Source organism: Melospiza melodia, chromosome 6, assembly GCF_035770615.1.
Source record: "Melospiza melodia melodia isolate bMelMel2 chromosome 6, bMelMel2.pri, whole genome shotgun sequence".
In the NCBI taxonomy this organism is placed as follows: Eukaryota; Metazoa; Chordata; class Aves; order Passeriformes; family Passerellidae; genus Melospiza; species Melospiza melodia.
The window spans coordinates 23,859,100-23,883,072 of NC_086199.1; the positions used below are offsets into that span (position 1 = coordinate 23,859,100).

At 41.0% G+C, this 23,973-nt stretch overlaps 1 protein-coding gene across 1 annotated transcript; it reads left to right on the top strand.

Moving 5' to 3' along the window:
• The first annotated feature begins 2,866 nt into the window (after positions 1-2,866).
• Positions 2,867-22,868, top strand: FBXO33 (F-box protein 33). Its single transcript, XM_063160336.1, has 4 exons — positions 2,867-3,378; positions 9,764-9,874; positions 15,419-16,104; positions 20,470-22,868. Exons 1-4 carry the CDS (start codon positions 2,867-2,869, stop codon positions 20,739-20,741), a joined length of 1,581 nt encoding a protein of 526 aa, XP_063016406.1. The 3' UTR covers positions 20,742-22,868.
• Positions 22,869-23,973: the final 1,105 nt, after the last annotated feature.

Genomic DNA, 23,973 nt, shown 5'->3' on the forward strand with positions numbered 1-23,973 from the left:
TTGAAAATTTGATTTGCAGCATAAAGATTCACAGTTATCTCCCTCAGCTTTAAATGTGCAGTGAGTGGCTTAATGGAGGAGTCATACTGACAGCCTAGTGCTTCAGCAAAAAGACTATTGACAGCTACCTGCTGGAACCACCTCGTCACTCCATAAAGTCTGCAAGGAAGTTAGATGCATGTCTTTTTCTGAGGTAATTATCCCATCAGCTTGCAGGCATTGCATTAATACTAACAAAAGCCTGCACTGTGAAATCAATTTTCAGTCAAGCTGAAGCACATTTCTGTTGTACAAGGCAGGGAAAAGTGATTCAACACCCAGAATCAACAGCCTCAGAGACTGGGCTGCCTCAGTGCCATACTGGCCCTGCAGATGGATTCTATCAGGGAATCCATAAAGTCTGGCATTTATCATATTGGACCACTCAGCCACAGTTGTGGTGGCCTGAAGCTTTGGACAGATTCATTTATTTAAGCTTACAAAAATGAAGGTAATAGCTTCTGAGACTGAATTTTTTAACAGAATCCCAAAAAGCTGGAGTTTATTAAATGGCCACACAGCTGTAACAGTAAAAGACCATTTCCCTGTACTGTGAAAATATATTGAGGAATATATTGAGGAATATATTCAGTGCAGGTAGCTTGGTTTGCACTGCAGTGTAAGCTGCAGATTGAGCTCTCTGGATGTCTGGAGTCAGAGGTAAGAGGCTGTGAACTGCCAACCCTTTGACAAGCTCAGGGACCTGTGGCCCAACCAGGTGACTGGACACTCAGAGACATGGCAGGAGCCAAGGCCCCCCAAATGTTCCCATGCTCAGACTTTGAGGGTAAAAACCCAGGGTTTCCTTTGTTCAAAATCCCAGCTCAAGCTGTTTAGTTATTGCATCAAGACTGAATTATTTTAAGGACTGGGACCAGTGAGACTCTGCTGTGGGGAACCTGGCTTTGAGATGGTAAGGAAACCTTGTCTGACGGTGTGAGTATGGGGGTGTGTGGGGAGTCAGGCTTACTGGGGCTGCCCACTGGGAAGGGATTTTGGTCCCATCTTAGGTGGGTGAGAGTGTGACTGCCAGAGTAGGTCCTGGATGGTCAGACAGGAAAGTTTCCCTAAGTCAGCATGCCATTTTATTACTGATCCAATACAATCTAAACAAAGGCAGCAATACAATCTAATAAAAGCAGAACTACTAACTTCATAAACCAACTTTTCTTGATGCTACTTTGGTAATCCAAAGGAACTGAATCATAAAGCTTTATGCTGTTTTACATTAAGATGCTAAGTAATCTTGGAAGTCCTTTGACTCATCGCCAGCTCAACAATGGGGAGTCGTTGAGTAGATATTAAAATGTGGAGACATGTAGGCGCATAAGTTCCTTTCATTTGCATCCTTCCAGGCCAGATGAGTTTGGCTGCTGCAGAACTTGCATCTTGACTGCCTGGGGAATTTTAGTGGAATACACAGTGGGAGTAGCACACCACTTACCTGAGTTGTTTATGCTGGTTCAAATAACTTGTGCAGGTGTATGAAGCAGCACCAGTCCCTGATGAGAGAACAGGCGCTGGGAATTTTCTATAGTTTTGCTTTCATAGCAACACCTGCCTCTACAGGCTCCTTCTCTCCAATCAAGGGGAAATGGAAGACACATATCCCCCAGGACCAGATTAAAGAAAAGCTTTAAAGAAAAAGTGATGCTGTTTTTTTCACCCCTGCTGTGAGACAGCAGACGCGGCTAGTCATGGAGTAAAGGGAGAGAGCTGATTTGGATTTGGTTGCTAATGAATCTGGTTATAATGTGTGCCTACTCCGTATACAGAGGAGTCTAGACTTCATTTCTATTAGCGCATCTTTTATTATTTTGTGCATGCATTTCTGAACACTCAGATATAAAGTTGTTCAAGAAATTGTGTCCATTATTCCAAGATACTGGCAGTACTCAATTTTATTTCGATAAGTTGTTTTTCAATTATAAAAATATATGCAATTATCAGCACTTTGTTGTTCAGCCTTTCAGCATCAGCATGTAAGAGACTTAAATTCTCTCAGAACTCTGTATGCACAGAAATCACCCTTACAACACCTACAGCGGATGTTGGCACGATGTTATAAAAGCGCGTGAGATTTAAGAAACTGAAGAGTGCTAAGATTTGGAGCATTTTCTCCTGCATCGCCCCAGGCTCGCACCCGGATGTGTCACATGTCGGACTCTGCCGCGCTCCACCTTTCCTGCGCAGTCAGCGCGTTTCCCCCGGCAGCAGCAGGAATGCTGCTGAGGTAATTTTGCTGGCTCAAAGGCGTACGTGCGGTCCCGTACGGGCCTCGGCGCCGCCGCCACCAGACACCACCACACACCCTTCCCAAGTTTTCCTAAACACCGGGGGCCGTCCTGCGCCTGCCCCCCGGCAGCGGCGGCCGCTCCCCCTGTGGAGCCCGCAGCAGGGAACGCGGTCCCGGGCGGCGCCCCGGGCAGAGCCTCCGCCGCACTGCGTTGGGAGCCGCCGGAGGGGCGGGGAGCGGGGGGGCCGCGCCGCCGGCACGGGGGGGGAACGGCCAACGTCCCCCGCGAGGCGGGCGCGCCGGCTCCGCCTCCCAGGCCACCGCCGGCACGTTCCATTTTCTCCGCGGGGGAACCCTCCTCCCTCCGCCGCGGCGGCTCTGGCCGCCCCGCAGAAACAGAGCGCGGCGCCGGCGGTGTCCTCCTTCGCAGGTCGCCCTCAGGCCTGGGTGGTGCGGCCCATCTCTCCCCGCCGTGCCGGGCAGCGGTAGCGGCAGCTCCCCTTCGCCTTCCCCCCCGGCGGCGGCGCCGGTGGTGCGTCCCGGCAGCAGGCGCGTCCCGGCCGGCGCCCGCCCCCCCGCGCCGTGTCATTGATGTTGTTGTTTGTGTCGCAGGAGCCGCAGGCCAGGCCGGGGCCGCCGCCCGGGGCCGCCGCCGCGGGGCTGGGGCCGGCGCCAGGGATGTCGGTGTGCGGGGAGGCGGTGGGCGCCGGCTCCCTGCCCAGCGAGCTGGTGGTCCACATTTTCTCCTTCCTGGCCGCCCCCGACCGGCTGCGGGCCTCGGCCGCCTGCTCGCACTGGCGGGAGTGCCTCTTCTACCCGGCGCTCTGGCCGCGCCTCCGCCTCAGCCTCCGCGTCTCGCCCGCCGAGCGCCCGCGCCTCGAGTTCCTCATGCGCAAGTGCGGCTGGTTCGTCCGTGAGCTCCGCGTACAGTTCGCCGCCGACAACTACCCCACCGGCGGCGGCGGGGCGGCGGCGGGCGAGGGCGCCGCGGTGGCGGGGGACGGGGAGGCGCCGCCGCCGCCGCTGAGCCCGCGCTGGCTCGACCTGCTGAGGACTTACCTGGAGCTGGTGCTGTGCGTCCTGAGCAGCGTCCGCAACAACAGGTACGGCCGGGGGAGCGGCGTGCCGGGCGGGGGGGCAGACGGAGCCCCCGGGCCGCGCGGGGCCCGGTCCGGCCGTCCCGCCGGTTTCTGCGGGCGGAAACAACGCCCGAGCCGGCGGCGGCCGGTTCGTGCTGGGGCTCGGAGCTGTGCTGTGTGTGTGTGTGTGAGAGAGAATCTCTGAGTTGGGCAGGAACGGGGACGCGCCGCTTCAAACTACCTAATTTTTATCATATAGTGTAGCTTGAGGAGGAGTATAGGCTCAGACGTCCAGTCGGCGAGCGGCTGGTCGATACGCAAAACAAATACAGCTGCAGTAATAAGAAGATCTTCGTCTTTTGGATGGAAGCGGGGAATGCAGCTCGAACGGAGCAAGTGAGAGCCAGGAGTCTGAATTTACTGCATAACAAGACAGCTTTCGCACTTAAAATAAGCCTTACTACGGACAGAGTTTAGACCTTGTGTATGCTTGCAAAAAGGTATGAAAAACTAGTAAGGGGGAGTTAAAATTACAGCTCTGGCACGCTGAATTACTGCCCCAATAACATACCTTTGCCTTTCCAGCTGTGAGGTCTTTCGCTGTAGAAAAGCTGAGTTTTCATGCCACCTCTCGTTTTAACTGCCTGTCTGAGTTTTGAGGAGGTTTTATGTTCTTTTGTTCATTGAAAAATATGTTCGTGTGTAGGACTTTCTTGGCCCAATTGAATTTAAATGGTAGAAATATTTTCGTGTGGTTTGTAGTTGAGATGTGTTTTTCACACACTTATTTTGGCAGGTTAGCTTATTTCCTGAGCTTTGAGGTCCTTAAGATAAAAATACTTGCATTCTCTTCACTGTGTGGGGGTGTGATAGATAATAAGATGATAATCAGATATCCTAATGTGTGGCCTCTAGTCAGCCTGTAAGGAAAGCAAGGATATTACAGTTAGCTTATGATGAGTTTGGAAAGCCATGTAGGTTTTAGGATAGGAAATAGTTAATATTATTTCCCCTCTGTGCGCATGTAGCTTCACTTATCAAGGGAAGAAGAAAAGCTGCAAGTGTTTAAGGGCATCTTTAGGATGAATTAAACCTTGAGGATGGCCTTTAGAAAACTAACTGCACCTGAGTCATGATCTTGTTACCACCCCCTTTGATTCCAGAGGTATGAGAGAGTAGCTTGAGGCCTTCCTTGTGTCTTTATTTTGAATTGAAGCGAGAGAACTTTAAATGCAGTTCCTCGTTGGTTTGAGATGAATGCAAATGTGGTGTGTGAAGTCTCGCTTTCAGTTCCTCTGCTCTGTTGCCCCCAGCAGGTCCTTCCTGTGGTGCAGCTGCGATGGCTGAGAGTTACAGACCTCGCTTCAGAAAACAGCTCGTTAGTCCAGCTCACCTTTATCTTAATTCATTTCTTGCCCTGTGAATCCTTGGTGTGTGAATCGTGATCGTCTGGCTTGATAGGTCTCCTCTTGCATTTCAGGAGCTTTCACTTAACTGTGGACTCTGTGGGAAATCCAGCTAGTATTATAAGAGGAAAAAATATTGAGGTGGTTGTGGTGATTGTCTGATCTGAGGCAGATATCGTGACATGGGCTTGGAATTTTAAAATAAGTAGTATCTATAGGAGCTGTTGCATAGGGATGTTGTTAGAAAACTAAATTGTTTCTTTTTTTCCTTACTGAAGTTCGAGGCTGTCAAAATTAACTGGGATGTGAGAAGGCTTTTGATACACTTTTTCTTTTGAAAAATTCTCCATGGCCTTATGCGAAATATATACTAGGATACTTGCTTTCTGAAGTTCATTTTACAGATTCTGTATGCACAGTGGGACTCAGGACTGCAGTAAAACACTGTGCAGAAGTAGTTGTTTCTCCAGTACCTGTTCTCTGCTATATTAGTATCATTTTGGTGGTAAAGCAGGGAAGAAAAGTTACCGACTTCGATAGGATTTTGCATTGCCATACTCTCTTGCTGTCTCTAAATCATTTATATGCTGCTCTTTTGGCTTGAAATGAATGATGCATGACTGGGTAACACAGGGTACCTGATTATTACAGCAGGCTTTTTTTAATGGGCATTTAAAAAATTGGGGGAAGAGTGGCATAATTTACATTAAGTACTTGACCTTTTTTCAGTTTTACTTTCAGAATAGAGATTTTTTTTCCCTTGAACAGACTAGGTTTTTAGTTTATTTTGATGTTTGAGGGTTTTTTCCTTGCAAAGTAACTACCTACAAATTATTAGTTCTTAGGTAGAACACTGTGTTTTAGTTCTTTAAGTCGATTTTTGAGGTTGAAAAGAGGTGAGGAGGAGTATTACCACGTGCCAAATTGCTGCTTAGTTCTTACTGTGACCACCTAATGTCTAAACGAGAGACCTTGCCACCTGCTTGATGCTTAGTTTTGTCTAAGGAGGGACTGCAGTCCATAATTAATTTCTCTGCTTCTCTTTATTTATCTGTAACTCAAGGGCTGTTAATAATTCCTTCTTGTTTTCACTGCATTTCACTGTATGCAAGATAGCAATTGTAATTTCCAAAATAATGGAAATGGAAATTTTTAACTTCTTCAGTGGCTGAATCGCTGTAAGTGCATTCCTTTTGGAATTAAGTTTAGAACAGGACAGTCTTTCATAACTCCTGTCAGCCCTTGTGATAGCTTTTTGGCAGATAAGTTCAAAAAATGTTCCATTATACACTTCAGAGCTGAAAAGGAAGAAATCTGCCTTTGTGATGCTGTTTCTTTAACTGTGTAGAGTTGTTTTGGAGTTTTAAATTTATTATTAAGCAATGCAGTAGCAACCTTCCTCCTTGCAAGAAAAATCATGTATTTTAAATGGCTACGGATTTCCTTGAGGATTTACAATACTGCAGGACCTAAGAAAAGTAATTACTAAAAGTAATGAAATTTCTAAATGCTCTCTTGGCTAGAGGAGAATGATGTATGGTTTTGCTACTAAGAGCATTTTCTGTACAACATGAAATTTTTAGTTTCTAAGCAAATCTGTGTGTTAAGTCTCAAGAAAAATATTTTGGAGTGACCTTTGCTAGTTCTGATGGAATTAAGGAAATAACAACTTGTTTGCTACTTGTTTTAAAAACAACTGAATTTTTTTTGACAAATATTCCTGCTGCCAGCCAGTTACCATCCAAAAAGGTATGTTCAAGGTCTGTCTCTCATTTGAAGCCGAGCTCAAGTTGTTCTGTGGGTGGCAACATATGAAGTAATAGGATTGGGACCTTGATGAGCTCTAAGAATGTATATTTATTTGATGAAAAGTTACTAAAATAGTGCTTATAGTGATCTGTAACTTTTCCATAAGCTTTTATGTTTATGATAGCAAATGTAGCAAAATAACAAAGCTTATAACTGTTTAGAAGCTGATGTTCTACCTACTACTGAGAAAAAGGATGTGGGTGGGCATGATTTTCTTAAGTCCTCATGATCTGCTTCTTCTTGGTCTGATCTTTCAAAATTGAGTTCTGGAAGGCAGGGTGGGAGTGTGACAAACTTTGTTTGCACTTATGTGTGTACAACAGCTAATAAGCACCTTGTGATCATTCAGTAGGAAAATCCTGTTCTTTTATGTAACTCTAAGATACCAAAGTATTGTCTCCTCTACTCCTCCTTCCTTGCTTACAAAGGAAGATAGGAAGGTAGTGACACACACACACACACACACACCCCCCCCTCTTTTCCTCTGCACCATGTTAAATTGTGTGACTTGATTGATCTTTGCTATGGAAACAAAAATGCAGGTTACTGTAAAGCTGTGGTGTCTTGCTGAAGTATGGTATCTCTTGGAGTTACCAAAAATTGGTGAATCGCTCAAAGCAGTAGGCTGCATCTGGTTTTGATGTTTTCTAATGACTGTTTTTTATTGGTCTAAAGAGGCAGCTGAAACTGGCAGAAACTAGTGCAGTAATACAATATGTGCCTTAGCACTTTGTTCGCCCTGAACGTAAGCAAGGACATTTTGTGCTTTTTTGTAAATTGGGTATTAAGAAAGACCGGCCAAAACTGAAGATGGAGCCTAGTAAGAAGCTTTTTATTTCTAGTATGCTATTTGAGCTAGTGGAAAATAAATGTTTTAGAAATCCTTCCAAAACACAAATTTTACCCCCAGCTGTATGTATGGATACTACACAGGATTAAGATGCCATTATGACTTTTAGCAAAAGATAAGTAACTTTTAAATAATTTTATTTAAATATCAATCACTTTATGGACTCTATGAAATGCAGATGAGCAGTGAGCTGAATGTCATGGAGTTGTATAAAAGCGCAAATAGTAGCAAAAATCTAACATTGTGTTGAACTGTGATCACATTTGTAGATGGTAATAACTGTGCTGTGAATGGAAGAATAATTGGATATTGTCATTGGTTAAGTTTTCAGGCAGAGAACTTTTCCATTTGTACTGCATGAAATGACAGTCAAAAAGATGAAGTAAAAATATGTGGGGTGCTGGTAATTAGTGTTCCATGTGTGCTGTGCTTTGGTGGTCCTCTTAATGCCTGCCTACATCTGCTGTAGCATTGGCTGGTGGTATGAGTGGCACAAACCCAGACCTGTGTTTGATGTGAATATGGAGGTGATTCAGAACTGTTCTTGAGACTGCATTTGACTCTCATAAATAAGTCACCAAGATCAAAAGATAAAGGTTACTTACAGCATTGTCTGTGAACAGTACTTTTCAAACCTGGTGGAGGTTTCTGCTACTTCCCTGTCATACCAGATTATCTCTTACAGCTTTTGAGGAAAAAAGAGCCCAAAATACTCTCAAGTTGGGTGTGCCAGTGTTTTAGGTTTCCCTGCCAAACTTATTCTTTAGTATGGTCAGGCAATGTGTTAGTGAGACAATATTCTACAAAATATGTAGAATATTGATCATATTTTAAGGCTTAGTTTATTTTAGTGTATCATCAGTACAATAGGCCTGTATTTAAAATACAAAATATTAAATGTTTGGAATTTCAGACAGTTGTAAATCCTAGGTATTTGACTCCAGTATTTGTCAGACTTTATATGGAGCTCATGGATCTCGCTATTAAGTTGTTGTTCTCCTATAGAAAAAAGTAGCAGGTGCAACTGGATAGATTTGAGGCAATCAGGATGCTGTTTTTGAGTACAGGAACTTCACAACAGGTAAATTATGATTTATGGTAGATAATAATTTAGACTGCAACTCATACTTACTAAAAATGTAAAACTTGGCTACCTAATCCTTTTTTGCCCCGTCTTCTCTTGGTAGAATATCAGGTTGTACTGTGGAGGTAGTGAACTGTACCAGAGCTTCCCTATGCTTTGAGCATGGTAATCATATTGCATTTTCCTCAAGGCTGATTTGAAATACTAGTATATGCTTTGTGAGCCAGAAGAAATAAGGATTTATGCTAGCTCGTGTAATTGTGAGATACAGGTTAATTGGCATCTACTGTTTAGGATTAATTTAATTTATGTGTCCATTTGTGGTGAAACTGGAGTTTCTGCCTTGTTAATTATCAATTGCAGACTAGTCCTTGCATGTTAGGATAAATCTAATTTATAGGCTATATAAATAAAAGAAATGTTGACCCAAAACTTAGTCAGCTACAAGAATAATAATAATAAATGCTACACAGCTACTTTAAAACTGCAGTCATTTGCATACCTCTTTCTTGATCTGTTTTAGGAATAGAAAAGATGCAAGTCAGAAAACTAGGGAAAAGAAAAGTGACTGTCTAGTGCACTGTGTCATGTTCAGCATCAACTCAGAGGTTCTTCTTTCACTTCTTTTTAGGTATCCCTTCTAAAGATTAAAATCATATGTCATGGTGGAGCACTATTCCTTACTGATGGGGAATATTAGAAAAGCTTCCCCTACTTTGATACAACAGAAATTAGACATTTGATTAGCGTGTGGGGAACTTTTGCTTTTCCTGTCTGAGGTTTATCATGCCTTGATGGAGGCGGGTTTGGGCTCCCATTTGTAACCCAGCTGACGTCAGTTCTCAGGCAGGGTTGTTTGTGGTTGTATTCTACCTGGGCATTAAATGCAGTGTTAAATGTTGAAAGGAGTAACTATTTGATGTTTTCATTGTGACACTTAACACACATTTTCCAGGGATTAAAAATTGTGTAGAACCACTCCTGAGTTTTCTTTGTGGTGCTTCAGGCTTGCTGAAAATACTCCAGTGCAGACTGAAAAGCAGTGTTTGATCTTACAGCTGCTTTCAGCAGTTTGTGTAGTCCTCTTCCCCTTTGGTCTCATTTGCTGTAGTTCCATAAGTGCCTGCATAAGTTTCCCAACACAGGCTATGTGTTCCATGTAATAGTGGGGTTTATTGCCTGTGTTTGTCTTATCCAGAATGATTTCCCGCACCATTTTAGTTTTGTGTACAAATTCCTTTTTATTTTGTTGTTTCCTAGGAACCTCCAGAAGTTAAGTCTCTTTGGGGATATAAGCATTCTGCAGCAACATGGAACCATATCAAATACCTACCTTGGAAAGGTTGATCCTGATGGCAAGAAGATTAAGCAGTAAGTTATATTTGTAAATTATCAAATACAGGATAGTAATAACAACAACAACAGGACTTTCAGAAGTTCCTGAAATACGTGACTGAGAAGCTTTAAGTTTTTTACCAGGGTGAAAATCTAAGTTCTTGTTCCTGCTATTTACATGAAGTAGTCTGTTTTTTTGGCTGTTGTATTTTTGTTGGGTTTTTTCCCTCCATTCTCAGTAGGATGAGAATCCTTTTCTCTTTTCATTGTGTTCTAGAAACAATATTATATTAATGCCATAGAAGGGGAGGAGGGGTGAGGAGCTGTTACCAGCACCTCTTTCTATTGCTGTACATGAAAAAAATTAGAAAAGGAAGTAATCTGTTGTATTTCACAAGAGTTAAAAACATATTTGTGTTTATGTTCTCTTTCAAGTTTGCTCAAAACTTGAGAGAGAAACAGAGAAACTGTTGAAACACGGAACTGCTACAACTTATTTCAAATTGCATCTGAAAACTAGGTTATGTATTTGCAGAATTCCTGAAAGATCACAGCTCCCAGTGTGCTTGTGTAGTTCAGAGGTGTATTTTAGCTTGCCATTACATTACAGGACAGTCCTTGAATGCTTCTAATCCAAATAGTTATTTGTTCTTCTTTGGAAAAGGTTAAGTACAGTATAAACAGCTACTGACTTCTGGAATAAATTACCACAGAGGGAGTGATGCAGACTTAGCTATTTTAGCAGTACTGCTAAAACTTCTGATACAATAAAACCTGAATGCCATAATTTTAATTTGTGTCAGTTTAAACATCTTTCACCCAGTAGTTTGGGAGTAGAGGAGTAGAGTAAATACAGCCACTCTAGGTGGTTTTTTTTTTTTGGGTTTTTTTTTTTTTTTGAGTGATTTTTAGAACCAGTGTAGGTATATTATCAGATTAATGTATGTATGTGAATGCAGTCATCAAACTGAATGTTTGGTCCTGACCTAAATTTGCAAACCAGTGCAAATAGAGCTGTGAGTCACATACTGTGTCTTTTTCATCTGTTATGTTTCCAGTGCAGAACTTGGAGCAATTTGTGATTCTGTCTAACATATGTACTGTAGTGCTGTGTGCAGGTAAAAGGCTCATTTAGTAAAAGCTCCTTTGTTTGATACCCTTTGTGAAAATATAAGTATATTATCAAATCTTTGCAAAGGAACTTGAAGGGAGCCATCTAAGCAGACGTTTACTCAGCTGAGTGCATGGTCAAACATTTCTTCAAGCCAGTATTCACATTTTGGAACCATAAACCATTCAGAATTGATTATCTAACTTGTTTGTCTTTTAGATTAATATTAACCTTTGCACATTTTGGAATGAGCAAATAAATAATAAATGCTACTTCTTTTTAGTTTAGTTAATTTTGGTGTTGGGTTTTTGTGTTTGTTTGTTTCTTGTTGTGAGTTTTTGGTTGGTTGGTTTTTGGGGTTTTTTTGTGGGGGTGGTGTTTTCCTTTGTTGTTTCTTTTTTTTTTTTTTTTGCGGGGGGGTTATTGTTGGTAGGTTTGTTTTTTTTTTCTAGAATAGAACAGTGTATTTGGGACTTGCTAGTCCTTGTCTAAATTAAAGGAAAGCTGACTGTTTTATTCAGTTGTCTGAAGTCTGAGAGCTAGCAGCAGACTTAGTTCAGAAAGTAAATCTTTATGGCTTCTTAGCCTTGTTTTTTGCACTTGGGGTTTGCATCAGTAAGTTGCAAAATGTGAATGCTGATAACTAAGAGTGAAAGGTGTAAGCAACCTTTGGAGCCTGTGTTACTGGTAGTTGAGGATTTTTGGAACCTGTATGGTGATGAACCTTATTAGCTGTTTCAGAAACTTCCTGCAGTTAAAGCAGTCAGGGAAAAAAAAGTTGATTCCTGAAATCTGACTTTGAGCTGGGTGTAACAGACTGTAGGTGCAACCTCAGCTCTTGCAGAGCCATTAGGATGCTTCCTCAGGTTTCAGGCTAAGGGTTTTCCTGAGGCAGAGGAGGCTTTGGAGCATATTTTCAAAAACACAAGTTTGCATAAGTTTGTGATGCTTATTCCTTTTCTATACACCATGTGTGTCCCTGGTTACTTTCTAAACTTCTCTTTACAACTCTGTTTCTTAGTGTTGGGATGCTTGGTGTAAACAGTTAATTTGTCTTGAGTTGAATAAAGGGTAGTTGTCTAAAATTTTGGCTTTCTGAAATCTGCTTCTCATGATTGATGCACGTGGTTCAGATAGTTTGGTTTCCAAAAGAACCAGTTTAGCCTCTGTTATTAAACAAATATTTTAATTGATAGTATTTAATTAAACAAATGGCCTCCATATGGACCTTAGTAATCTGTCTGCTTCCTGTCCAGGGCCATGGATGTGCTTCAGTCCTGGTTAGGACTGGTTTGGGAGCTTAAACACTAACTGTGCCTGTTTAGTCAGGCTTTGGTCTGTCCTTTGGATAAAAACACCATTTGGGACATGAATTGTGAAAGTACATTAAATTTTTTTTTTTTTAAAGTTGTTTGTTTCAGTATAATAATGTGTAGATTACAGGTCAGTGGTGGCCATCCCATAATTGCTGCCTGCAGGGAGCAAAGGGGGCTGATGGCACTTGTTGAGGCATTATTAGGCTGCATTGCTTTTTGGCATGTGCTGAGTGAATTCTGCTTGCATTTTCTGTTATATGCTCAAATTTGAGTTTTATAAGTGAGCTCTGAAATAACTGTGTAAAGTTAGCATAGATGTTGTAGTACCTGCTGGGCAGTTGGGGTAAAATTAACATGGTAATAGAGTGGGTGTTAATTTCCAAGAATTCACGTGTCTATTTTTCAGAATGCAGTTCAGGCTATTTTTGCAAACTGAAGTTAGATGCAATCTGTTTATGAAAAATAGAATGTGCATAAAAATTTGCAGGGGCGGAAAAAACCAAACCTGCTAGGCTGTTAAAAAATTATTTGAAATATGTTAAAATTAATTACTTCTATCTTATATAGTGCTTTCTGTCTGGCCTTTTTAAAAAGCAGGTATTAAAAACAGTTCAGAAATTATTACTGTTAAATGTTCTCTATTGACATGTTTGATCTCTGTCTGGCTAAAAACTGAAGAAAGTTTTCTTAGGACCTACAGTCATTAGAGTAGCAGCACAAATCTGCATACTTGTGTAAATATTTTGATGCTTGCAATAAAAAGTTGATTGCATTAAATCATATTCTCTCTTTTAAAAAGTTCTTTACTGCAGTTCCCACTGGGGAAAAAAGCTACTCTAGAGCTGCAGAGTTTTGTGTCATATTTCTCTTTATTAAATTTTGCTGGCACTAAAACAGTATTTTTCTAAACTCAGATGTTTAAGGTGTATGAGAACCCCAATTTAAACAGATTTTTAGTGTGGTGAGGCATATAGATGGTAGCATTCTACTGACCACTTCAAAATTAACTTGTCATCAACAGTTCTGTAAAATATTGAAAGCACTATTAAGATTGATTACCTGGGCTATTACAAAATAAATCCTACCATTGCTGCAACCATTACAGCACCTTTTGAGATGTGTCTGGGGGGAGGGAAGAGTCTTTGGAAGAAATTTGGGATTGCTGTGGTAGAATCTTTTTCTTTGGGGGATTGTGAGATAATCTGCCTTCAATTGAGCATTGGCAAGAATAATGATGAAACAAACCTTGCCAGGATCAAGTAAGTTTCTTCTTAACTCTAAATCTAGGAATAAAATGGAAAAACTGCACTGTTCTGAGGGTTTTACCTGTTGTTTAACAGTTTCATTTGTGTCACAGTTGTGAGTCCTCAATTTTAAATAAAAATATTTGGAGAAATCTGGAAATACAAGTCTTTTTATCTGATGACTATCCTAGGTAAAACCTTGGGAACTGAGGTGTAAAATAAATACAGTAACCACACCAGCTTTTCCATTTGGGTGAAGTCAGGCCTTGCAAACCCAGTAACTTCACAGGAGAAGGAAGAAAGAACATGTAGGCAAGGGAGGGGATGAATGAGGATTTGCCAAGAGAGAGGATGAGTGAGCACTGATCTTTCAACTTTATTACAACAGAAGGGTTATGGGGCATCAGAGGTAGTAGGTGACAGGTTCAGAGCAAGCAAGAAGAGGAGATAATCACACTGCAAAGTTCTTTATTACTGGGTGTTATGGTTGCTAAACCCTTTTTCCCCTAAGGGGGGAACCTGAATGAATTTGTAGAAGTGAAGTCTCTGAGAGTTGCAAAATACATAAAGCCACCTCTGCTCAGAACTGAGTTACAAAGTTTTGGAAACTAGAGAGATATTTGATAAGTTGCCCCATGTCTGTCACCTTAGGGTGCTAGTGTTTCTCTGCTGTCAGTCAGGATACTGGCCTAAACCTTTAATTTTGCCTGGACATTATCTCTGTTAAAGTTATGTGGATGAGAATAAAATGTTTTATTTTTTTTGCTTAGATGTATAAACTATACAGGTCCTCATAGCAGTAAAAGAAGTGTTCTGTGCAAAACCATTACCTGATTTGGGGAACAAAAGTTTCTGCTGTTTTTATACTGGATCTTATTTCTTGATATTTTATGGTTTTATGGCATCTTATTTCTTGATGTCATAGCCTGGCTCAACTGCTTTTCTGTAATGCTGACCAGGGCTTGAGATCAAATACTTTCCTACACATGTGTCTTAATATGCTGAAAGAACGCTTGTCATTTGGGCAGGAGGACTCTTTTGGGCCTTTACAGCTTTGGAATGGAGACTGGAAACATCCTTACATGGAGAAAGTTTTTTTAGAGTGTGACTGTACTATTAGAATTTAATATTGAAAAATTAAAATACTTCTGTTGCATTCTTGAGCAAAATATCTTAATGTAAAGAACATCTATTCACTTATAAAAAGGGGTAGGAGAGGTGAGTGCATCAGAATAAGTTCATAGTAATCTGGCACTGATAATTTGGAATTGAAATGTTACTGGGTCTAAGTTGTTTTGGTAAAACATAAACCTGTTGGCTCTTGAAAATCCAGTTAGTTGTACGTTTGGAATTATTTAAAGTATCTTCTTGTATGTTTGTTCCTTACCCTCTGATGAGCAAATTAAGCAGGTAATGTTACATCATTCTAACTTACTCTCAACACCAAGTTTGTCACTTTTCATTGAAAATTACTTTTTTTCCTTACTAAATTTGCAGTTTTGGACAAGTTAGGAAATACAAAAAGCTGTTTTTAAAAACAAGAGCTGCATTTGAAAAGCATTACAGGTTTTCTTATTTGCATAACCTTAAAATGTATGTGGGAGGGTGTTAAATATATGCTGGAAAATACATGAAGTGAAGGCTCATGGTGTGTCACCATTTTTGAAAGACAAAGTACCTATTTCTTTTAGTTTACAGTTTTAACCTTTTAAGTGCAGTGGATGTTAAAATGCTCTGGGAGGTCTGCAGCCTGGTTGCAGTTCATAAGAACTATAATAATAGTATCTTCCTGCAGAATAAGGCTATAAATGAGGGAAGAGTATTTCTTGAATGAAACAATTGAATGCTATGCAGTTGGTAAGACTAAACCATGTTTAACAGGATCATTGTCTGTTTTGTTTACTTACAGAATCCAACAGCTGTTTGAAGAGATATTAGGCAATAGCAGGCAATTGAAATGGCTGTCTTGTGGGTTAATGCTGCAAATAGTAACTCCCACATCATTGTCCTCCTTATCAAACCCCATAGCCAACACCATGGAACATCTGAGCTTGTTGGACAACCACATCCCTGGTAATACCACTCTTATCACTGCGGTTGAATTGGAGCGCTTTGTGAATCTGCGTTCGCTCGCTTTGGATTTCTGTGATTTCACAGCTGAAATGGCAAGAGTCCTGGCTGACAGCAACCATGTGCCTTTGCATCGACTGTCTCTCCTGGTCCACAGTGTTTCCATAATGCACAAGTCCTTGGACAATATGCCAAAAGATGAGAATTGGCAGGCGCTGACTCGCAACAGCACTAATCTTCGGGTCTATATAATGGCCTTTGATGTCAAGAGTGATGATATGTTAAGGATTCTTAAGCCCAGTATCCCCCTAGAGAGGATTCACTTTGACAGCTATGTCACTTGTGTTTCAGGAGCTGTTGTTGATCTCATATCCAGGCAGTATGACAAGTTCCTCACTCATTTTATACTAATGAATGATGTGATAGATATGTCTGCCTTCCCAGATCTCAGTGACAACCGGAATGAAGATCCTCTTGTCTTGTTAGCCTGGAGGTGCACAAGACTGTCTCTCCTAGCTGTTCATGGTAGGTAACACATTGCATGGGCATAGTATGTGACTTTTAAATGCTTACAAGCCTTCTGCCTTTCTAATCATAGTGTGTTTTAGTGGCATGTTATACAAAAGGCTGCTGCACTGTTGCTATACATGCTGTTGTTGAAGGTGTTTTATATAAATGAGTTTTAAACCTGCATGTGTCTTACTAACTTCTGTTGAGAAGTCACATAGGATTTTATTAAACTCCTCACAGAAATGAGGATAACTTAAGAAGTGAGCATTCCAGGAGGCTTATCCTGCAAGTGGTCTGCCCTGTGCAAGTTCCATTAAGTGACTGGTTATGTGTACGTGAACTGAAAACATTTGCTGTTTTTCTGTGAGGTCATATGCTGGCAAGATTAGATGATTTTGCTTCCCGTTTGTAAATAACATGGGTTAAGTGGCCCAAAGCTGAGAAGAAGAAATGTGTTACCAATTTGGTAAGACTACCAGCAGATGAAGGCTGAAAAGTATGTAGAGGAGGGTTGCCTCACTGAGTGTGTTGACTTCACCAGTAATACCAGAGCTAGGTTTATCCCACTTATTTATTTGCCATATAGTAGCAAATAACTTTTAGAATTTATTCAGCTCTGTCATCAATAGAGAACTTGGTGGTAGAAGTTACAGCAGTCTGGCAAATTTTAAGGCACTCAAAACTGAAACAATGCAGAATAATGTTTTTTATTTGTGCTGGAATCAGCTTACCAAGACCAAGTTTGCTGATGCATGAAGGAGTTAAGCAATGGCTATTGTGTTGCATAAGAATAAATGTGTTTCATCAGACTGCTTGGGGGAGTAAATCTCCAGTTGTTCAGTGCAAACAGGAGACCTTCAGCAGCAGGAGGTGGACATTCAGATTTCCATCAGTTGAAGTCAGAAGGTCCTGCTGTATTTTCTGTTTTGCTCCTTTTTTTTTCTGTGGTCTTTTACTGAAAAATCATTGCTGGGGGCAGGGAAGGTGTGATCAATTGGGCTGTCTCTCCTTAATAGTTTCCCGGTGAGACAGATTTTGGGTGCTGGTAGATGATTGTGCCAACCTAGGTGTGAAACTGCTTTTAGCAGTTTCTTCTAGAATTTGGATCAGGACATGTTTGAGGACCTTTAAAAAAAGTTAAAATTGTGTTACCTTAAATTATACTCCTGCTACAGAAAAGCCCTCTAATATATCATCTAACTTTAAAAGCTAGTGAAGCATCTGAACATAAGCTAGTGTAAGTATCATATCAGCAGGTGTCTCTATTCAGTAGAAATTATTAGTCTGTACAGAGTATTGGGAAAGCAAACATCCCTTATGCTTCTGTCTAGCAAATGGTTGTTGCTACATCACCTGTCTTTGGAGAGATGCTGTGTTTACCTGTGTGAGAAAATGGCCAAATATCACCTCACTGTTACATTGGGATTTGCATTCTTTACCCTTCTTTTCCCCCTCCTTGCAGCAGAAGCTGGCTAAGCTGCTTTTAAATGCCTCCTGATCTTTTCTAAATTGTGGACATAACTTTTCTAGTACTATACTGCAAGCATCGTTCTTGGAGAGTAGTAACTGTAGATGGAACACTGTTAGGAAGAAATATCCAGTACAGTGTCTTAGCCTCATGCTTGGATTCCCTGAGATTTACCATTTAATGTTTTCTGGCTCCACTTGTCATATTATATTGTGAAGTTTCCTTCAGGAAAAGAAGGTGGTTTTGTTCAAGGTGCCATAATTTGCTTGAAGTGCTCAGGTTTCTTCTTCTGTCTCCTGAAGTGGTTATTCTTCAGCTTCCATTGCTTCTCAGGGTTTTGTGTGTGTGTGTGTGTATGTTTCCTCTTCTGGTATAAGTTTGCTTTTGAAAAAGCTTTTATTTCCGTCTACTTGTGGCTGCCACTTGTCATTGACCAAAAGGGCAAAACATATGCTAAGGACACTTCCCATGGGCTGCCTCAAGATTGTCTTTTGGGGGAAGTCATTGTCTTGCCACTGACAAATGGTGGAAATGTCCAGGACGCAGAGGAAGGCAGATGTTCAGTACATTCTTGCAGAATGAAGAAAGGGTTGTAAAGAGTGTGTGACCAGATGGGATGGAGACAGTAAGATATCATAGTGGTATGATCTGGCACTGTGGATAAAAAGCATGGTCCATCTGTGAGAACAAAGGCCTTTTTAATTTTTTCTTCCTCCTTAAGGGAAAGATACTTCCACATGGATTTTTATGACTCTGTGTTATAAACATCATGGTGAAGTTTTATTCTGTCCATGAGCAAAACTAAAGTTGAAATTTTTACTAGCAAGAAAGAATGAATTGCAGTGTTCTCATGGTAAATTTGTTGTTCAGTGATACCAGTAGTGAAGTGATCATTTCCTCTTACCTCTGAATACTTAGCTGGACAGAGACTTTTTGGCAGCTGGGATGTCACAAAGAAATTTCAGGCAGAGCTTTTGAAAGGAGAGTTCATTTAAAATGAGATTAAGTTGGGAATAAGATGGTTGTTCTAGTGCATAGAGGACCTCACCATTAAAAGTTACAGCAAAAGCCATATACCTGCCCAAATGATGGTAAAGGGTTTTGTGTACCAGGCTTTTTTTTTTTGTTTCCTTTTTTTTTTCCTTTCCTTTATTCTTGGACTTGCTTTCAAAGATTTCTTTGGTAAGTTCCTTTACAGTCAAGATAACTGGAAGGTGGTGTGAGCTCCATGTCCTGACAGGAGTGTGTCATCATACAGGGAGGAATTTTCCATTGAGTTCAATGTCCCTGTTAAGGAAGGGACACTGAATTAAGCTGCCTGAATTAAAACAGTTTCTGTGGACGGTTGTGTTGGAGGTGAATTATCCAGTAGATGAAGATTGTGGGAATTCGTGCATTTATAATGGTTAATATACCAGAAATGAGCCTTACAGATATGTGCAGGCTTCTTTGTTGAACACCTACCCTAACCAAAACACTTCCAGGGACATAAAAGAAAACAGAACAGAAATTTATTTTATTTATTACTTTGACATCTTTTCTTCATTCTCTGACAATCTATTTTGATACATTATGATGTAGAGCATGCTAACTGCACTGTTGGAGGACCAAACCACAGTTAGCTTTTACTGCTCAGCACTTCATCTTTCCCAGTTCAAATATTGTGCAGACTGCAGCTTTACTTGCAATCTACTTGGGCATCTCACCAAGAAGTTTAGCACCTGCAAGAATGATGATCATGGCAGAAATGAGCCTTTCCTTTTGCAGTGAAAGGGCTGATTTGGCAGAGCTCCCCAAAAGGGACGTTCCCATCTGTGGTTTGCATCTGAATAGGGAGGAACTTTGCATTTCTCTTAGCCAGGGCACAGAAAGTTTACAGGTAACTGGGGGGGAGTAGGAGTTTTTAAAGAGAAATGTTAATATACAGGGTCAAGAGAGGGAATTATATTTTGTCTTGGACATAATAAAAAGATACATGTAGTTTATCTTACATATATATATATATATAATATGTACATAAACACACACTGGGATGACATGACATGAAGAGGCTTTCAGTTTGTGTGCATGCTGACTTTGTTTGGTGGTGGCTTGGTTTTTTTTTAATAAGCCTACTTTCTAAAGCAATGAAAGCAAATACTTTTTTCTAGCATAAGCAGAGTTTTAAAGCATTCCTTTTATGCATTCAGTTAATTAATAACTCACTTTTTTTCATTCTAATTTTACTACACAGTAAATCACAGGAGGTTTGAAGTTTTATATAAACTTACAGTATTTATATAAACTTACTCCATTGCTCTGCAAGTAGGAGAAAAAGATCTAGAAAAGGTTGATTAAATGATCTGAAATATTTTTATACTTACTTATTCAGAGTGTAAAATGAGGGCTTCACCACTTGAAACCAGAAAGCCCCCCACCAGGCCCTAGGGGAATTCTGCCAGATGGAACATGATGGAATGTTGGGAATTTAGCTGACTAGAGACTAGAAAAGTACAAGGCTGTGGCTAATTCCAAGTCTTGCGCCTGCAAGATAGCGTGTCTTTGGGCCTAGCTGGGTATGATAACAAGTGGGCAGAGAGACGTAAGAAATAGGGAATGTAAGCCCAAAGGAATCAGGAAGAGTTGATAGTATAGTTTAACCAATAGATCACTTGGCTTACAGAATATTCATGAGCTTATTACTTGCTGTATAAGTGTCTGATGCTCTCTTCAATAAACGGAACTTGCTGATCACTCACATTGAGTGTCCGAGTCTCCCCTCACCGACAAATAGCTCATCCCCGACAAAAGCCTCATTCTGCGACAATGGAATAGGTTGGGAGAGATACTGGGATGGTCTGGTATTAAGTACTAGAGTAAGAAAATACCTTGTAGGAAAATGACAGAACAACTTTGTTTTTCTTTCCTCTTAGGTTACACAGTCTGGGCTCATAATCTTATAGCAATTGCTCGTCTTCGTGGCTCTGACCTGAAAGTACTGGAAGTCACAGAAGAAAGCATTGAATTCGACCAAGGAGAACTGGCTGATCAGGATGTGGATCCAGTACACAATTTCATTGAGCAAGTGTCTCTCGGATTGGGTCGCCCTTGGCACGCCGTCATGGACATAGAGCTGCTCAGTGTCTTCACTGAGCCAACCCGTCACTTTTACAGAGAGATGCAAAGCTTCAGTGAAGGCATTTAGCTCCTTATTTACAATTCCTGTGGTTACATATGCAAGTAGGGTCCTATTATGTTTTTTCGGTAGTGTGAATTAACCCCTTTTGTGCTGTGTTTAATCAGTATTAGCTATATAGAATTATATATGTGTATTCTACTTCTTGATCAAAGAACGTAGTCGGGTATTGGTTTAGAAGCTGAAAGTGGCAGTGTTTAGGGTTTTCACGGTTAATGGACTTGTCTACCAAACCTTGCAAAGATACAGCCAAAGGCTGTCTGAGGTTGCCGGCTAACTTTACTTTAATTGAGTAACTGCATTTTGAATTCTTTTGCTATCTATTGGAGTCCTGTGCTCGGGAGCCAACTGTTTTTAATACCCATATCCATAGCCCAGTGGATCTCTATGCTGTCATTGTGTGCTTAATCCAGTAGCATGCTACTTAATAGGCTTAAGGGACGAGAAGTCTGTCCAGGGCTGTTCACTGTAAGACTCTTACCTTGCTTGATTTCACGTGCGGGTTCTGCAGCATGGCTTAACTCCATTCTCGGCTTTCCTTAGCTGCTAAGCGGCGGTGTGAAACACTAGCGGTTCAGGTTCCTGCACTTACACATCCACTCCATAAAGCTGTAGTCTTTTGGATTCTTTGCAAGCTCCTCCTTGTTTGTTCTCACGTTCTGTCATCTTCCTTAAAAGTTAGCTTTGGGCCAAAGTTTAAAAGGAGAAAGCAAGAAATGTGCGCTCCGGTGAGGTAAACGCATAACAGTGAAGATTTCAATACAAAGGTCTACACCTGCAAACAAACATTAGTCGTGAAATCCCTAACAACCAAGTCACTGGATTTTCTCTGTCAGCGCCTGTGTCAGCTGCCAAAGAATAGATTAAAAACGAAGAAGTGCCCACATGCTGGCAGGGGCAGGCCAACTTTTGGCCAGCCAGATACTGCTAGATTGTAATATATAAGGTCGAATTTCGACCTGTGGTACACAGCTGTGCTGTGGCTCAGTCAGCAACCTCAGAACTCTTAACAAACATGCACCTGTTTCACTGTGAATAGTGAATGTAAAGGAAGGAAAGGAAACAAATACAAAGCTTGTTCTATCACAGGTATGAGCTGCTATGATGCATGAAGAACATTCCATGAAGTATGTTTTAAAATCTTGTTATATCTGAGAGGCTTTAGAAGCCGATGTAACTGTTTCAGGGCAACCGCGGTACAGACGTGGTCTCTGTGAGACTTCCACCTGACCCCAGTTTTAAGTGGTACGAATGTTGTGCATTTAATGTTTAAAGGACAGTCTGCAATAATAAAGTAAGTGGCCAACGTGGGTGCCCAGCAGTGCTGAGACCTGGCTGCTATATTGTAAGCTTTGGAAAACACAATTTATGCAACAGATGTCCAGATATGATTCTATTTATGGAAAAAGTTTATATGTGTTTTACAAATGGTTTTACCATCTTATATTAAAATGACCTTTTGACAGGTGTGCGCTGTTTTGTCTCCAGTGAGCACATACCATGCGGATTTTATATGTACATCAGTAGAGTGAATCCACTGGCACAGTGTGTGTATATGCCAGATGTGGTGAGATTTTATCTTATAAATGTGATCAGATTAAAAAAAAACTCCTGACAGAAAATGTAAGGAAACCAGCTGAATGTTTGAATTGATGACTGATGTTGTATGGTTTATGTTAAATGTTATATTCTTTTAATCAATGAATAAAGCATTAAAAATTGATCGCTGTATAAAATACTTTATTGTTATCAGCATGAAGATTCCTAGAATTACAATGCAACATCGTTCATAAGATGTGTATAACTAGTAGCTCCCATTGTGTTTAGGTCAGCAGAAAAATCTAAAATAAGTCACACAATTTTTTTAAATTTGGCTGAATTTTGTCAACACTTTTTGGGGTGGTGGAGGAATGGGAAGGATGCTTTGCTAAAGGTCAGACCAGTTGGCACAAACAGTATATCATTATATGACCTATTAGACTGATACAGTAAACTGTGGATTGTAGAATATAGAAGACTATTTTTGAGAAATTACTTCATCAATTGCAATTGCTTAAATCAAAATCTAATGTGCTCAAGAAAAATGTGTAGTATTCTTTGGTGTCCCACTATTAAATAGATTATGAATACCTGCAACGCTTCAGTTTGACGTTTTATCTGTACTCAGAGTACACAGCTGTGCCTTCTGAATGAAAGCTGCAATGTCTGCTCAGCTGGTGGAGAGCTGCTGTGCCCTGCAGTGGCTGACTGTGCTGTGAGGCTTGTCAGAGTGGCTGGTCAGTGTGTGCGTGCCAAGCACGGACTTCATTCGAGCTCCTGAACTTCATGGTACCATAGCCCAAACTGCTGCCAAGTGTGAAAACTGCACTGCTTGTTCAAGCAGTTTCCTGGATCTTCCTGATGTGGTAAGCAAGACCGTTTGCCAGTGTACTGAAGAGACGCTGTGGGGGATTAAGATAAAATAAATACAGTTACAGCTTTTCATGTTCCAGGAAAGTGCAATATTGGGACTTGTTTCGGTGCCTTTCAGGGCTCAGCCTCAGAAGGGAGGTTTATGTAGCAGATAAATCTGATGGTGACTGCTCAGCAGCATCTCAACCTGAAGTTTGGTTTTGAAGGGTTCAGGATTTCAGGAAGTCACACAGAAAAAGCCAGAAACAAAGCAAATTCTGTGTCCTCCGGTTTAAACAGTTGCAGAATGGTAATTTTATCTCTGCAAGCTATGGCATTTTATGGGTAACTGCCTTACTAAATAGAGTTGGGAAGTAACCTGTTTGCTTTTCTGTTGTATAAATGTGGTTTTAATCTGTTTGGTCTAACCTATTTTCTGCTTTGTTTTAATTAACTTAATCTTGAAAGATATGATGAGGAGCAGGGGAAGCAGCTCACTTGACTACAGCAGGGGCCTGTGCAGCCCTTTCACTCGCTGCAGCTGCAGCCAGAGCTGGCTCTGAGCAATGGCTGTGCAGTCAGAATGCTCCAGGTCTGGTTTGTTTCATACAGCCTGGAGTCTGCTCACTGGCTGTGGCTTGTGTTCAGGGATGAAGTCACTGTACCTAAAACAGATGGCTAGAATCTACCTTGGAAGTTTCAGAGAGTCTATTAAAGCAGGAGGGTGTGGTGAAAGCCATGCCTTGAGCAGTGGTGGAGAAATGCACCCCTGATTTTTCTCCTCTCTTAGGAATAGATAGAAGTGAGGTTTGTTTTCCTGCCTGTATTTTCAGCAGTAATCTTTATTAGT

Excerpts from the sequence above, each read along its gene's own strand:
- FBXO33 (XM_063160336.1), top strand. The coding sequence starts at position 2,867 with ATGTTGTTGTTTGTGTCGCAGGAGCCGCAGGCCAGGCCGGGGCCGCCG. Across the intron at positions 3,379-9,763 it reads AGCAGCGTCCGCAACAACAG|GAACCTCCAGAAGTTAAGTC; the intron begins GTACGGCCGGGG and ends GTTGTTTCCTAG. Across the intron at positions 16,105-20,469 it reads GTCTCTCCTAGCTGTTCATG|GTTACACAGTCTGGGCTCAT; the intron begins GTAGGTAACACA and ends CTTTCCTCTTAG.